General features: G+C 39.0%; 1 protein-coding gene across 2 annotated transcripts in view; it reads left to right on the top strand.

The window, feature by feature from the left end:
• The window catches only part of TAFA1 (TAFA chemokine like family member 1), a 717,432-nt gene that overhangs the window by 252,668 nt on the left and 448,728 nt on the right, over positions 1-16,036 (top strand). Inside the window, exons 1-2 of one of the 2 annotated variants that reach the window (XM_004581601.3) lie at positions 6,862-7,323; positions 9,255-9,375. In XM_004581601.3, the coding sequence (XP_004581658.1) occupies positions 9,258-9,375 (118 nt within the window). In that variant the 5' untranslated portion in view covers positions 6,862-7,323; positions 9,255-9,257. Of the gene's footprint in view, positions 1-6,861; positions 7,324-9,254; positions 9,376-16,036 lie in introns of those variants that run through there. The other variant, XM_058678569.1, reaches the window with a different exon arrangement.

Raw genomic sequence — 16,036 nt, 5'->3', positions numbered from 1 at the left:
TTTTCTGGACATAAATATATTGCATATGTGAAAGTAGTAATGATAGTGAATTTGGAATAATCCAGATATGATCTATGATGCAGCCCAGTTCTGCAAGCCTTTTCCTGCTGAACACTACTAAACTTTTCTCAGTTCTTTTAATTGAAGTGTTGCCATAATTCATAGTAGAAAAAAGAATTTGGTCTGGGTAAGAGTGTTTGAATGGAGAGGGAGAGAATGGAGTGATTTGAAGCATAGACACGAAGTAGAGCTAACTAGAAGTTGTAACTTGTGTACATCCAGGGAAAGGACAATAGGGAAGAATTTTCATTTCTTACCCAAATCATTGAGGCGGTAAAGGGTTGTGTTTTAGATCAAAAAGGTCTTTGGTCCAGTTATAGATTGGGAGATTTTTATAAGCCAAAGGTATAGTATTATTATTTTTATTATGTCCAAAGCAATAATTTTCCTGTTTTTTATGTGCTTATATCCCTATAGGAGAGATACAGTTTGGTTTTTAACATACCAGTGTATTCATTACCCTTTGATTAGAGAGAAAGAGATGACACTGTTGTGATTTCAGCTTTCTTTCTGTCTTACAAGGAGGATAAAGGAGATGAGAAGTGGAAGTACAAAAGAAATGACCTTACTCTCTTTTTCTTCTGCTTGGAAGACAGATGAGATAAGCAAAGAGGAATTATGGTTGATAAAGTAATTGTGGAGATAGGCCGTTAGAGGTGAAAAATAAGGCTCTTACATGAAGGTTATCTTTTCTTCCAGTCAAAGAAAAATCTTGTCTGCCATTTTCTTTTTCTTACACTTACTGAAATATTTTGTTTTAACACATCCTGATTCGAATAATAGGATTAATTATCATTATAACAAAATCATTTACTCCTTCTCACTTGCTTTGCTTATTTTCTATCAGTGATTTTTTTTTAAAGTCTTACAGAAGCTTTGGGTTTTTAAGAAAGAATTTTCCTTCTTCACTCTTAGAGCTAGAAAACTTAAACAGTGCTTTTCCTATATCAGTTGTCATGCATTTCATGTTCTAGTTTCACATCTGGCTAATCTTATTTAACCAACTTGGCATTGTGTATTGTACTTGTTATGTAAAATTTATTGTTTCTTATTAATATTGTTTGCCTTGAATTTGTTTCCTTAGAAGTTAAGCTCTAGGAATCAGAAATGAGTCTGAACCATGGTTGTTTAGCCTTCTTACAGTTATGAATGACTATAATTCTATTGCTCAATTTCTCTGGAATTCTTTTTTTTCACACATAAAATGGATACCCTTATAATATAAAGCTACTAATGCTTTTGAGTATTAAATGAAACACTGCATATAAAAACTTGGCTTAGTATTTGATACATAAAAAAAAACTACTCTCTTTCCCTTCCAAATGATTGTGAATATAAGTGTTGTCATCATCTTTGTCCACTTAGATTCTCTTTTTGCACTTCAAGTAGACATTGTTAACTGGCCTATTGGTAGTCCCAGTGACTACAGGAAAGAAAAAATGGGCTTCAGTGTTTCAAAGGCAGATCGAATAGAGATATGTGCCATCCCAATCAGGCTTTGATCCATGGCTTAATTTTCATTAACCAATTGAAATGGAACAAGAAAACGTTATCAGGACTGTGAAATCACAACCAAAGTGTGCTATTTCAAGAAATACTTAGAATTGATTCAAATGGTGTACAGCTAAAGCATTTTAATTTGCATTGGATTGAAACTTGGCATCTTTCTCAGTCCAGATGTAATTTATTTAAATTCCTCTTAGTTTTTTTCAATATCGAAATAAAATTTTGCATGTGTCACATTTTCTTTTTTGCACATTTGTTGAGTTAAAATTTGCCCAGTGATTAAATGGCCTGATCTTAAAGTGAACTAAGGACAGATTTCATTTTAAATGACTAGAAATGACAATTGTTGACATAAGGCAAGTGAGGGATTCTCTATCCTTGAGTAAGTGCAGTGTGGTACTTGTGGCCTAGAAGTAGGATTCATTTTCTTCAATGTGTTTCCAGAGGAAATTAACCACAGCAGAAATCACTTGTATAATCATTTGTGGAAAGCATGCAATTGCATATGTAATTTTCTACCAAGCAAACCCCAATTGGCATTTCTGATCTCTTTGGTTCTTCTCTTCCTCAGTGTCTCATGTGATGTAATATCTCTGCTTCTCTGCCCCCCACCACTGCTTTTCTCCCTCCAGGTTTCTACCTCATAGAGACATCTGTCCTCCATTCCTCCCATCTGATTTTTATTATGCAGGGCAGATGGCTGAATAGCCTTAATTATTGAAGTACGCTGAGCGTTCCAACTTAAACCTTCATTTACTCTCATGGGGCCTTTCTTCTGTATAAAGGTGGATCTCTATGTGGAAGTTCCAGTGGATATTATTTTCGTTCTTCTTTTTAAATACACTAATGTGCAAATGTGTAATTTATAGTTTGCTTAATACATGTGTCTTTAGTTTAGCTTGGAGCATGTTCTGAACATCCAAGTACTTGAAGTGTCTTCAATATGAAAGTGTATGGACTAAAACCATGATGCTATTAACTTTTGTCATGAAGATGCTGTGTGGCACATGACTTTGGCTTATGTGAGTGATTGGCATATAGCTCCTTGCTCACAAGAATCCTAAGGTGGGGCCCAGTGCAATAGCTTTGTGGCTAAATCCTCGCCTTGCAGTTGCCAGGATCCCATATGGGCGCCATCTCATGTTTCAAATGCTCCACTTCCCATCCAGCTCCCTGCTTGTGGCCTGGGAAAGCAGTTGAGGATGGCCCAATTTTTAGGACCCTGCGCTCATGTGGGAGATTCAGAAGAAACTCCTGGCTCCTGGCTTCGAATTGGTTCATCTCTGGTGGTTGCAGCAACTAGGAGAGTGAGCCAGTGGATGGATCTTTCTTTCTATATCACCTCTGTCTGTAACCTTGCCTTTCCAATAAAAGTAAATAAATCTTAAGAAAAAAAAACTCAACAACAGGAGAATACTTAAGGTGTCCCTGCTGTGATCACCAATGCTTTGGATTTATTACTGCCATAGCAAAAAAGAAATTCTTCACTGCAGTTCTGTTGTAGTATGCTCTGTGAAGACAGAAACTTTGGTATGTAGAGTGCTATCATGGTTCCCGACCAAGCATGCAACATGAAAATTAAATTAATAGATGAATAATACAGGTTGAAGTCTTCATTAGTCAGGATAGTCTAGGTTGTGCGACAATAACAAATAACTCCCACATTTCAGTTGCCTAAACAAACAACTTTTTCTTATTCACCATGTGCATCTGTCCTGGTTTGGCACAGGACTACGGGTGGGGCTCTACTCAACTTAGGTTCTCAAGGATCCAAAATTAAAGCAGTCCTTGTTCCAGGAGCAAAGAGATCTGGAGGATATGACTTCAGAGATGCAGTACTCCAGTGACACCATCAGTTCTACTAACATTTCATCATTCAGGATTTGTTTTAAAGATTTATTTTATTTTTATTGGAAAATCAGATATACAGAGAGAAGGAGAGGCAGAGAGAAAGAACTTCTGCCAGTTATTCACTCCCCAAGTGCCTGCAATGGCCAGAGATGAGCTCTGATCCGAAGCCAGGAGCCTGGAGCTTCTTCTGTGTCTCACACGCAGGTAAAGGGTCCCAAGGTTTTGGGCCGTCCTTGACTGCATTGCCAGGCCACAAGCAGGGAGCTGGATGGAAAACTTGGCCGCCAGGATTAGAAGCAGCACCCATATATGATCCTGGCAACTGTAAGGCGAGAACATTGGCCGCTAGGTTACTGTGCTGGGTGCCATCATTCAAAATTTTATCTACGCAAACAGGAATTGATCAGAATATGTAATCTCATCACGGTCAGAGACTGGAAAGGTCCAATGTGTATGGAAAGTATGAGAGCAATTTTGATCTGAGATAGGAAAAGGATTAAACGCCCTTAAATACCAGTGTCATGGTTACATTAAAGACAAATGATCATTAGGTGCAATGTACTGTGAGGTATTCAGAAAAGGAAAAATCGAACTAAATTGGTATTTTTGTTTCATGTGTAGAATGTCGCTTAAGGCAACTCTTTTCCCCAGTCTATTTTTCTTTAATTTTCCATAATGTCTGTAGATTGCCTTGCAATAACCTATTAGTTGATACTCCTAGTCTATTAAGTAGAATTGAATTTTAGATAAGTAACTGGGTGGACCCTTAGTTTGAGCTCCAGAAATGGAAAGAATAATGGTTTTAGGTTAAAAAATGGTGGCCTTTGAGAACCTTCTTTCATTTTAGTTCATTAGCACACTATAACGGTCAAAAGCAATCATGGGCAAAGAGTACCTTATTCACTTTCATAATTCAAGTGCCTGGTGTAATCTGTACCTTTAGAGAAGGTAACTAATAACATTTTTGAGTGTCTTGATGCTAAATAGACAAGAAAATGCACTGCTGTTAATTATTGTTTGTCCATTAAGTATTTTATCTGTGGCTTTAAGAGATGGGTTGTTGAGCCAGACCTTTTAGACTTGAAATCTGTTGTATTACTTAGTAATGTATTACTTGGAACAAATTCTTTTACTTTCCTATTTTCTCTCATTGCCTATTCATGAAATAGAGATAATAATAGTTATCTTATGCGATTAGTAAAAAGGGTCAAATTACATTTTATAAAGCATTCTGCGGTATAGAGCTATCATACAGTGAAGTGGAGTTTTTTAAAAAAAAGATTTATTTATCTTTATTGGGAAGACAGATTAACAGAGAGAAGGAGACAAAGATCTTCCATCCACTGGTTTACTCTCCAAGTGGCTGCAGTAGCCGGAGACAGCCAGAGCTGAGCCAATCCCAAGGTAGGAGCCAGGAGATTTTTCTGGTTCTCCCATAAGATTTACCAGGCCACAGGCAGGCAGTTGGATGGAAAGTAGAGCAGACAGGACATGAACCTGCACTCCTATGGGATCCCAGAGGCATCCAAGGTGAGGATATTAAAAAAAATTTATTTTATTTTGAAGGCAGATTTGACAGAAAGAGAAGGAGAGACAGATAGAGGTCTTCCATCCTCTGGTTCACTCCCCAAATGATGGCAGTGGCTGGATCTGAGCTGATTTAAACCCTCCTCCGTGTCTCCTACATTGTCACTAAGGTCCACGGAGTGAGATCAGGAGTGGAGCAGCCAGGGCATGAAATGGTGCCCATATGGGATGCTAGCACTGCAGGCAGAAGATTAGCATTCATGCCACCACTCTGGCCTCAAAGTGAAGTTTTAGTAAACATTAGCTGTTGCTACTATGGCTATTCTTATCTTTATACCAGAGAGTTACTGTAAAGTTTTGTGTTTACTAGCAAAACAGTAATGAACTACGAAGATGTGAAGTACCAATTAGAAGTTTGGCATTTTTGTGTTTAACTGCAAAAGAAACATCTTCTGTTGTTTTGAAATCAGTTTACTAGTAAGTTTTCGTAAACTGTTGTTTCACTAAATAAAGTTATGACGTGTAATTTTTGTTCACATGGAAGTCCATGAAGAAAGCCAGAGGACTATGAAGTATCCTTCATTCTCTTAACTTTGTGTCATAGGAGAATACATAATGACTTCCAGAGAATCAGTGTGTCAAACCTTTCTTGTGTAACATGTTTGAAAAGGCAAGAGACTATTTTGATGACTTGAGAAGTTTTATCGAAAGAAATCTTACAACAGTGACTTCCATTTTAAAAGCAACACAAAAGAAGAAATTGTTTGATCTGTGGTAGAGGAATGAGGATCACTTCCATTTTATATTCTCCTTGTCACCAAGCACTTAACACATAGTAGGTGCTTCACATATGATTTACATAGCAATTTGTTGAGCATGTCAGATACCTACTACTAATGTAATCTCTAAATGGAAACTAAGATAGATGTTTAACTTAATGATTAAAATACACACATCTCATGTTGGAGAACCTGGGTTCAATTTCTGGCACAAGCTCCTGATCCCAGCTTTGTGAAAATGAGCACCTTCATAGCCAGGGGTAATGGCTTAAATGGGGTTTCTGCCACCTGCGTGGGAGATTCAGCTTATGTTTCTGGATCTCAGCTTTGGCCGCCCACTCCCAGCTGATGCATGCATTTGGCAGTGAAGCAGTGAATGAGATCTCTCTGTGTCTATCTCTCTGTCTCTCTGCCTCTCGGGTAAATAGAAAAAAATTAAACTGGAAATGAGGTTATTTTACATGTATCGCTGAAGCATAGGTGGGATAACACTAATCTTCTAAAGAAATGTCTGAGACCATAGTACTAGAAATGAGACCCTGAACTTCTGAGTGTCCCCCTACCCCTATCCCAGCATTATTTGAAGGACAGCAAAAATTTTGACAGAGCCTTGGGCATATTTCTGCATTCAAAACCACTTTCAGTAGTGAAAATGCCGTATTTTTATTTATGAAATACATTGCAAAAGCTCAGTAGATTTTTATTGGGTGTATACCTACAAACATCCCTATTGTATTCCAGCTTTATTCCCTTCTCAGACTCAGCTGCCAAAGCAGTCAACAGACAGAAATTGCCACAAACCTAAACATAATTGTGTTTAACTTGCTGGCTCAAAGAACACTGAGAAGCAAGAAATGGCTTCTGCTTCACTTTCCTGTTAGAAGTCTAACACCATTAATACTATCAATATTTTGCAGATTGCTTTTTAAAAAAATTCATTTTGCTTCCTGTCTATTCTTTTGACAAATAAATGGTATCAGTAAAACTTGTAGCAGACTCCCTCAGGCAAGATAGGGTTAAAGCACTGCTTGACTTGTTGGAGAGTTGTGGGCAGGTATTACAATTCGCTGTAGCTGTAATAGAGGGTAATGTCACTTTAAGACATGTGATACTTTAGAGAGGAGGGATGTATTGAAACAGATTACTGCTACTTACAGCACCGTACAGCAGCCCTGCTCTTACACTGCACTGCCTTACTCTGCCCTGAAGCACTGGAGTGGGGATGGTCCAGCAGTAGCTCAACTGATTCCCATCTGGAGACTGCACATTTCTCTCACCACCACTTCAAAAGTCTCTTCAGGCAGAGGTGACGCCAGGAGATTATTTAAAGGTGAAAATGACAAGGTTTCTACTGCTCAAACCCTGGCTCCTTTTCTGACAACAGTCTGAATGAACCTGATGTCTTCTTTACTGTGGAAATAGGACTAGAAGAAGAAAACTTACTCATTTTTTAAAATCTTGATAGAGAAGATTGTTGGGAATCTAGCTTTTCTTTCTTTCTTTTTTTAATCTGAAATTGTGACACAGATGGATTTTAAAAAGTGTTAGATCTTTCCAATGAACACTACTAGAGTACTCTTCTTTTGGCTGGATTTTTCAGGTAAGAAGTCTCTTTCTAGATTTCAGATTCAGAAAGCAAATCTGAACCAGACTCAGTGAAACCTTGAGAACTGTGCAAGGCTGGCTGCTTTATTTGGGGAAAACACTGAGACAACCTCTCCATTAGAGAGGAAGCCGTGAAAGCCAGACACAGGAGTGCTGTGAATTAAAGAAAGTTAAGTGGGTGGACAAAGAGAAGAATATGGGAGGTGGGGATACTGCCAGTATCACATCACAGTCATCTTCTTGGGTGCTAAGATGTATGTGGGTGAAAAAAACGAGCGAAAGGAAGCAGAGTCACTGAAGAACTGTTCAGTTTTGATTGGGGTAGACTATTTTTCCCTTAAGTTTATTTTAATGATTCCTAGGGCATTTTAACTGTGATTCACAAGAAGTAAATGCATGCACCAGTCATTCTGTAATTTTTATAATTTTCAGAGTGGTTCTAAAGGCTTCAAAAATGCATTCACAAGAGGGGTGCTGCTTTTTCTCTTGACTGAAAGAAATGCAGCTACATTATCCTGACAGCTCTGAAAACAAAGAGACAAAGTATGTTGTACACAAAAGTAAATGGTGGGCAGTGAAACTAATTAGAAAGTGACTGATCTTCCCAAATCACAGGCTGGGGCAGGAATGGCACCATGCTGTCAAAAATAGTGCTTTCCTACTCTGCACTTAATTATAGTTGTCAGTCTTTATCTACAATAGTCCTCAAACCCTTCCCAAAGACTGTATCATTCTCCTAAAACCCACAAATTACCCAATGTTATGTGTATACATGTGTATATAATGTGAATTTTTGCTTTCCGAACATAACAGCTTTTGAAAGAATGCAAATTTCCCTGAATCAAGAAACCACGCTGGGAGGTCACTCCTGGCTTTTCCTTGTGTAATTGAAAATCTTGAAGGGGAATGATGTATCAGTGCAAAGGAACAACAGCAAAAAACCCCATCTCAAGTCTAAAGCCCTCTGTCCACCTAAGAGAAAAGCATGTAGTTGTGTCGATTCCTCCCGTAGATAATGCCTCTCTACCACTGGCTGAATAAGGATGATGTTTCAAGTTTGATTAATTTGGCAATAGGAAATGCAGTATAAGGTGTTGTTTGAGAAATTGGACAATATGTAGCGCAGTTGAGCCTCTGTAGCTGCTAACATCCACAGAGGTGCAGAAAAGATTTTCAAAGTTTCAGTGCCTGAGAAAAGGTATATGTTCATCCATAAATATATACACCACCTGTACATGCATATTCATTAACACCATGCAACAAATGCTGCTGTGGAGTCTGAGGAGGCAAAGCAATATTGTCAATTGTGGCTCGCTCTAGGACAGAGGCATAGATCTTGCCTCTGGAACTCATTCTGGCTCAAGACAATTCCGTCTGACTTTAAGTCCAGCCAAAAGGATCGGTTCTATCAGAAGATGACAACATGCTGCTGAAAACTGATTACTTAGTTTAGAAGACAGCCTTGAATTAAAAATTCATGAATGTAGAATTTAAAAGAAACACACACACACACACACACACACACACACACACACTTTCCTTCCAGGCTTATGTCAGACTTGAAATTAAGTTAGAATGAACAGGAGTTTGTAGCTTTTTAATGCCTGGCATAGCTATGAAAATCCATGTACAAAATAGAATCTTGAACCAGCATATAATGCTCCAAACTACTTGAGCCTGAAAAAGTTTATTTTTGTATTTTGGCGATCCTTGGGGTTTTGTTGTATGGAATTTTAAAAATGAATGTATGATGTCCTGGAATAGGTTTTCTGTCCCAGTTTGTGGCATGACCTCTGCTGATCATTAATTCTAGCTCGAGAAGTCGCCAAGAACATGACGTCTGAAACCTTCCTTCCTGCAACAGCGAAGCTGACTGAGCTGGAACTTGAGGCAGGGGTAACCTTTCCTGTCTGATGTTTTCTTTAGAGGATGGCCATGGTGTCGGCGATGTCGTGGGTCCTGTACTTGTGGATAAGTGCTTGTGCGATGCTGCTCTGCCAAGGGTCTCTCCAGCACACGTTCCAGCAGCACCACCTGCACAGACCAGGTAAGTGGGGAGCTGGCTCCATAGCAGCTTCCTCCAGTCTCACCACTGGTTCCTTGACAGATGGTCGAATACAGATGATGGGAAGTGGTGGAGTCCTGGCAGCTTGCCTGTGGACTCCAAGAAGCATTGCTAACTGGATGCTTTAGGGGTGGGGGTGAGCATTGAAATACCTTGGATGTGTTTCTATGAATGTCCTCCTCACCTGATTGATTTCCCATCCACGTCTACATCCCTCAAAAGTTGAAGTCATCTGTTAGGGATGCTTTAGCCAATAGCAGAATGTACTGCAAAACCTGGGGGTAACTTTAAAAACTTGAACTGTCTGTAAGGGGCAAAAACTATCATCTTTGTGTGTCTGTGCTTGGGATTCATTTTTACCTGAAGTGTTTACTAAATTTCTGTATGTGTCTTAGGGATTGTGTAAAGTTGTCAGGCTCCAAACTTTGGAAGCAAGTTGTTCGTGCAAAAGAAATGAAAAGGTCACTTACTATTGCTGGTGTGGTTTAGTGGGCCTCGGGCCTCCTTTTGTTTCTCGGTTGCTTCACTTTGTCCGTGCAATATGCTCCAGTCGCTTTTGTTTCCCCTCTTCGCAGTTGCAAAGAACAACTCCTGCTTGATTTTTTCCTCTTTGTTTTCTGCTTTTCTTTTCTGTTTATTTTTTCCCACAAGGAAATTTCAGTTCCAGATGCAGTTGGTTTTCTTCCGTTCCAAGTCTGTATTCTGTCTCGGCTCGCGCTTTCGTTGGGATCTTTCTCTGTTCTTGTACCTGTCGAGCCTTTTCTCTTTACTGTACCTCCCAGGAGAGAGGGGGAGGGTTCCTTCCATTTTCTGTTTAGCCTTTGCATTGCACGCATCACCTTCAGTTCCATCCCAGCCTCGATTCCGGCCACCAGCCTTGGCCTCCAGGGACCAGCTGTGCGCCAGGATCCTCAGTTCGCGAAGGGTCCCAGCCAGCCCTCCCTGTCTCCAACTCCCGCCAGGCCTCCTCCTGCGGTGCGAGCCCGGGCTGCTCCACACAACACCCTTAACGCGCCGATGGTATTCTTGGATTCTGTGTTCAGGCAAGAGGCAGGCTCAGCAGAGCACGGGTGCAGTCCCACCTCCCGCGGCGGGTCCGCTTCGCGCTCCAAGCTCCGCGTTGCTGGCCGAGGCGCCAGCCTGGTCCGCGTTGGAAAAGTAGCGGGTCCGGGTAGAGGGGCTGAGGAGGACCTGGGTACTGCTGAGGCGAGGGGCTGCCTCTGTCCCAGCCCTGCCAGTTCTAGGTGCCTACGCCCTGGGTAGGGTAGGGAAGGGCGGCGGCGCGGGTGCCCCTGCAGGTGGACATGGAAACCGCTCCGCCTGCGCCTGCCCCGCGCCGCAGCTTCTGCCTCGGGCGCCAGACCTGGGCGCTTTGAGGTGGAGGAAAAAGGCAGGTAGACTTGATGGTCGCCCAGTTACCTCCAGTCACCGAAACGCGAATCTATTCTTTATGGTAAAAAGTTCAGTGGCTACATGAACATAACGCGCGAAATCTGCATTCGTTGATATTCCAACAATAGAATAGATCCTGAAAAGAAATAGTCACAGGGAAAACTGTAGGCAAGGGCTTTTCAGGGTTAATGGCATTCATTCATTGTTTGGGTTCACCCTGTGTTACGGAGTGCACCATTTCACTGCTTTTGCCGAGAAACCCAAGTTCCGAGAGGCTGAGTGATGTGTCTGAGACTATACAGCCCTCAGCAGCCACTGGGAGGCAGGAGGGTTTGTTTTTATTGCCAGAGTGATGACCACAGCGGGGTTAGGGCAAGGGGCTGGGGAGAGGGGAGTCCCGTTTCTGCATAGGATGACCACCCCAGGTAGCCTCAGAGGGAATGTGAGCACCTTTACACGATGTATGCGAACTTTCATTATCTCCGTTCATGGGCCTGACCTTTGAACTTGAAACTCACTCCAGAAATGACTTTGCAAAGAGCTGGCGAGTGACAGGTGGTGAGGAGGCATGGCAGAGCTCAGGACTGGCTACCGTTAGGTCACTGTCAGTTAACATTGCTGACATGACCTTGAGCAGGTGACTTTGCTCCTCAGAGCACTATCTCCCGTGTGCAGACCCGGTGAAAGTGTGAGTGAAATAATTTTCGTGAAGTCGACGAGGGTCTCAGGTTCTGCTAAGTACCAGGAACGACCGTGATCCTCACTGCGACGGGCTGCCAACCTCTAAGTTGGGGCTGTTGAAAGAATGAAGTTACACTGTGCACACAGCCCATAATCCACATAGCTAGAAAAACAAACAAAAAGCTATGTTTTAAATTTTTTTCTCGAGCTCTTTTGTTTTTGAAGCCGTGTGGTATATGGCTAGAACTTACCACCAAATGCTGTGTGTCTTATTTTACACTCTGTGCATATAGTCATGAAATAGATACCGTGGGCTGTGCAATAAGCGTTTGTATTCATTGCTTCCATTCATCAGCTAACATATATGTGGGTTTCTTTTTGTTGGGGGTAATGGCTATTTTAATAAGTCAACTCATGTTTCTGTAAGGCTTGTTACTAAAATCGCATGATTTTCAACTGAGAAACGTATCAGCAGGTTCTGATTGAAATCTTAAACTTAATTATTTACCTTTTCTATCATCTTCCTTAGCATTTGCTTATATCATCAATGCATTGCTGATCCATAGCCCCAATGAACTGCAGCCTTGACACCGCTTTAAGCATTTGAGTTGAGCTCCATCCCAGCTTCATTGCTGAAATGAAATGAAGAAAACTATAAAAACTCCCTTCTAGATACAGAAAGTTTAAAATGATATTAAACTGAAAGTCCAATGTTTCTATGCAATAAGTTTATTCAACTTTCTTGGGTTTTCAACAATAGCTACAGAGATTAAAGTGATATATCTTGGTCATAGCAATATTCCAGATTATTTCAGTCAGACTCTTTAATGCAATCTTCTGTTTTGATTTCCAGGATAAAAATATGCTTTTGTTGATGAGAGTTGTGACGTTTTCCTTGGAGAGTCTTAAATCTTCAGGGACACTAATGAAATGTGTATGAAAATAAGAGAGAAATCAGGGCCAGTTATCTGTGACAGTCCACCCTTTAATAAGCAAATAAATAAAGAAATAGCAGGATAAATGAGCAAAAAGGAAAAAACATAATCTTATTTTCTTCAATCAGTTAAAACAAGTGACATGATGAGGAAAAATGGGACACCGGCAGACCCCGAGCTTCGCCACATTTGCCTAAGCTTGAAAAATCGCCTCTTTCATAAAGCAAGAGCAGGCAGACCCTGTGCGCATACCAAGTGTCTGGGAAGTGTGGAACATGACAAACCTTTCACTCAGAGCCCTGGATGGAGGGGGAGTGAGGCTTTGCAGTTGCCTTCTCACCTGCTTAGGAAAGGCTCTGCCCCTCCCCCAGACCTCCTGGCCTGCCTCTAACTGGCAGCTTGCCTGTCCCCTTCACATTAAGATTGATGGTGTTCCAATGGCAAGCAGCAATTTCAGTCTCTCATGAAATAATCCACTACACTGACAGATGAGTGGAATTTGACGCGATGTTCCCCTTGTGCAGACCGTGCTGCACCTGGATGGCACCAGTCTGCCAGGCCTCTTTAGGGGAAATGCTTAGAGATTTGGGCCAGTTTCTGCTGTCATAACATAAGACCGGGACAATGTTTTTTGAGGCTGTAAATTTGTGATCTGTCTTCTCAATGCAGTAGGTTTATACACAAACAGAATGAAAATATGTTAACTAGAATACTGACTGATTTTAATGTAGTTGCCCGCAGTCCCTAAGTACTCCCCATTTTTCATATTTATGGTATTAGAAATGCACTGTTTATTTTCAGTTACAAGTTAAGGAAGATTAAAACAGTCAATCAATGGAAAGTGAATTTTAAAGTTACATAAAGCAGTAACATTTGCTATGGATTAACAAATTCTTAATTTCAATAATTTAATATTTGGCTATATCAAGTTTTTGTTTGGGGAATGATGTAGGAAGTTACCATAACAAATTGAAGGATATGTGGGCTTTTATTTTCATAGTAAAAGCAATAGGGATGACATCTATTTTAAAGACAGAATAAACAATGAAAATTTAGAAGTCCTGTTTCCTTGCTTGAGGTATTTAAAATAGACAGCTTCAAGTCTTCATAATCACCAGTTTTTATGTGATATGTTTCAATGGATGAATGGTTAAATATAACTTTCTAATTTAGAATTAATATTTTTCTCCCTTAGACTTTATGAATAATGATAGTAGTTTTAATGGTTACTTTATTTTGAATGTGTGGGTGCTTATATGTATGGAGGTTGTCCTTGAAACTTAATATAAATAATCTCAAAATTTTTTTTAGCAAGAAAAGATCCTTGTGGTTGTTCAGTAATTTAGGTTTATATCGATAAATTACACTAGACAAATTGTGTCTAATGAATCTTTTTTTCTTGAATTAGTATGATTTTAATGACTTATGGAAATGATATGCAAGAATATTACGCTGAAAATCTTCTATGTATTTTATATTTGATGAAATTTAAAGTTATATTTAGCAAAATATGTATGTTAGGGATATTCATTTGTATCTTGATTATTACTTTTAGAATATCACTATCCATTTTAAAGTAGATTAATTTTTAAAAACACTTCTAAAAAACTTTTAAATGCCCCACACTTATTTTTTTTTAACCATATCTTTAAACTTACTTTATTGAAAGCTGCCTGAGGAATATACACAAAAATGCCATTCACGATACCAATGGGTTGTTTTAAAATTTTCATGTAAAAGAAATGATGTAAAACAACAGTGGTAGGATATTGGCTTTTTAACAACACATATCAGTGCTAACTTGCTAATTCTAGTGCGTTGGCCTGAGATTTAGAGCAGACAAGGTATTGTTTGATGTAAGCTGGTACTAGTGATAATACATCAATTCCTTGACTCGAACTGTAGCTATAAACATTTGATAGAACCCCAAAGTATGAAAACCAAGTAAAAAGAGGAGCAGCTGTCAATCCTTGCACATATTAGACAATTACTACAATGCTATGTAAGCTCTTAGTTGTTTGAGTGGAAGTCTGTGGCATCGATTCAAACTTAAAAGCACTAAATGACATGCAAAAACATAAATGGCAAGCAAAAAGTAAGTGGCAGAAAAGAACATTAACATTCACTTGGGAATTTCTTAACGTTCATCTAAAATGATATTTAAACTCTATTTTAAATTCATTTCATTTTAAACCCCTTGGATAGTCTCAAAGTTTGAGCACACTGAAATTAGTATATCATTTTTGAAAACAATTTGTCCATATCTCCTAAAATGCAAATCTTGACCTAGAGTTCTATATTTAGATGTCTATAGTAAGGAAATTATTTGACAGATGTGAAAAGACATATGCATGGTAAAGGTATAGTCATTGCAACAGTGGTTTTAATGGCAAAAAAAAAAAAAAAGGAAGAGGAAGAAAGGAATTTCACCTCCGTCAAAAAGGGATTGGTAAAATAAATCATGGTATATATCAATGCAGTGGGATTCATGCAGCCATTATAAGGGATGAGATATTTTTATTTGTACTCCTGTGGAAAAATTCCCATGATGTATTGCTGAGTAAAGAGCTCAAGGAACAAAATACACTGCTTCAAGATAATCTTAGAGAGAAGAAAAAAGATCCTATTTGCACATACAGAAAGAAATTTGTCAGAAATGATATAAACATGCTTTTAACAGCAATAGTTAAATGCGGTGAGAGGCTGAAATGATTTAGACTTCACATTTCTTATAATTATGTATCTTGGAATTTGTTTTTAATATTAGCATATATTACTTTTTAATATGTTTCAAATATTAGCTCTAGAGAGTTTTAATAGTAAAACTAGAAATCAGTATTTCCAGTTTTAAGAAAAAGAAGAAATTTAAGTAGTAGAATACCAAAAGGTCCTTTTCCTCTGTGGGGCCTAATCGATTCAAATATGTGGGCCAGCATTTCTCTAATTATCCTTCATCAAACACGGTTCTACCAAAAGCCTCCTTGGGAAAAGATGTTGATAATTAACTATTGGGGAAGCATTCGGCTTATACTGTTGTCTCCTTGAAGGTTTGTAGTGCAACTAAGTGTATGAAAGTTCTGGAAAGATTTGCAGGTTGGAAACCTGATTTAAAAAAAAAATTCTAAACTTTTTTTTTTAATTTGGGTACGCCTACGGTGCTTATTCAGATCACTTCTTTGGGGAAGTGTGGGACAGGATAATTCTGGAATCCTGTGGTATTATTCATCTTTTATACCTCTCCTACTGAAGTCCTTGACGCATAATAGATGCTCAGGAAATATTTGTTAAATTACTAAAGAAAGAAGAAATGAAAGATCTAGTAGAATCTTCTTATATAGCAGTTACTATGCTTGAATGCTTGTATGTCTTTGTGTATGTGTATTTATTTTTTGCGTGTGATAATAATTTGGAAATATCTGAAAATGAGAAACATAACCATGAAATTATTTCTGTAACATAAATATATGGATATGTGTGCCTTTTGTAGATATTTGACTGTTTAACATTTGTATTCAAAATTCTACTCATCAAAATAATTCAAAGATTATATATTTACAGATATAGTAACAGTTCTGTCAGATTTTTACACTATGAATTTTTATCTTTTCAGTTAGGACTAGAAAATAATGTCTTAT

This window comes from Ochotona princeps, chromosome 21 (assembly GCF_030435755.1).
Source record: "Ochotona princeps isolate mOchPri1 chromosome 21, mOchPri1.hap1, whole genome shotgun sequence".
Taxonomy (NCBI): Eukaryota; Metazoa; Chordata; class Mammalia; order Lagomorpha; family Ochotonidae; genus Ochotona; species Ochotona princeps.
This window is presented reverse-complemented; position numbering and strand designations above follow the sequence as displayed.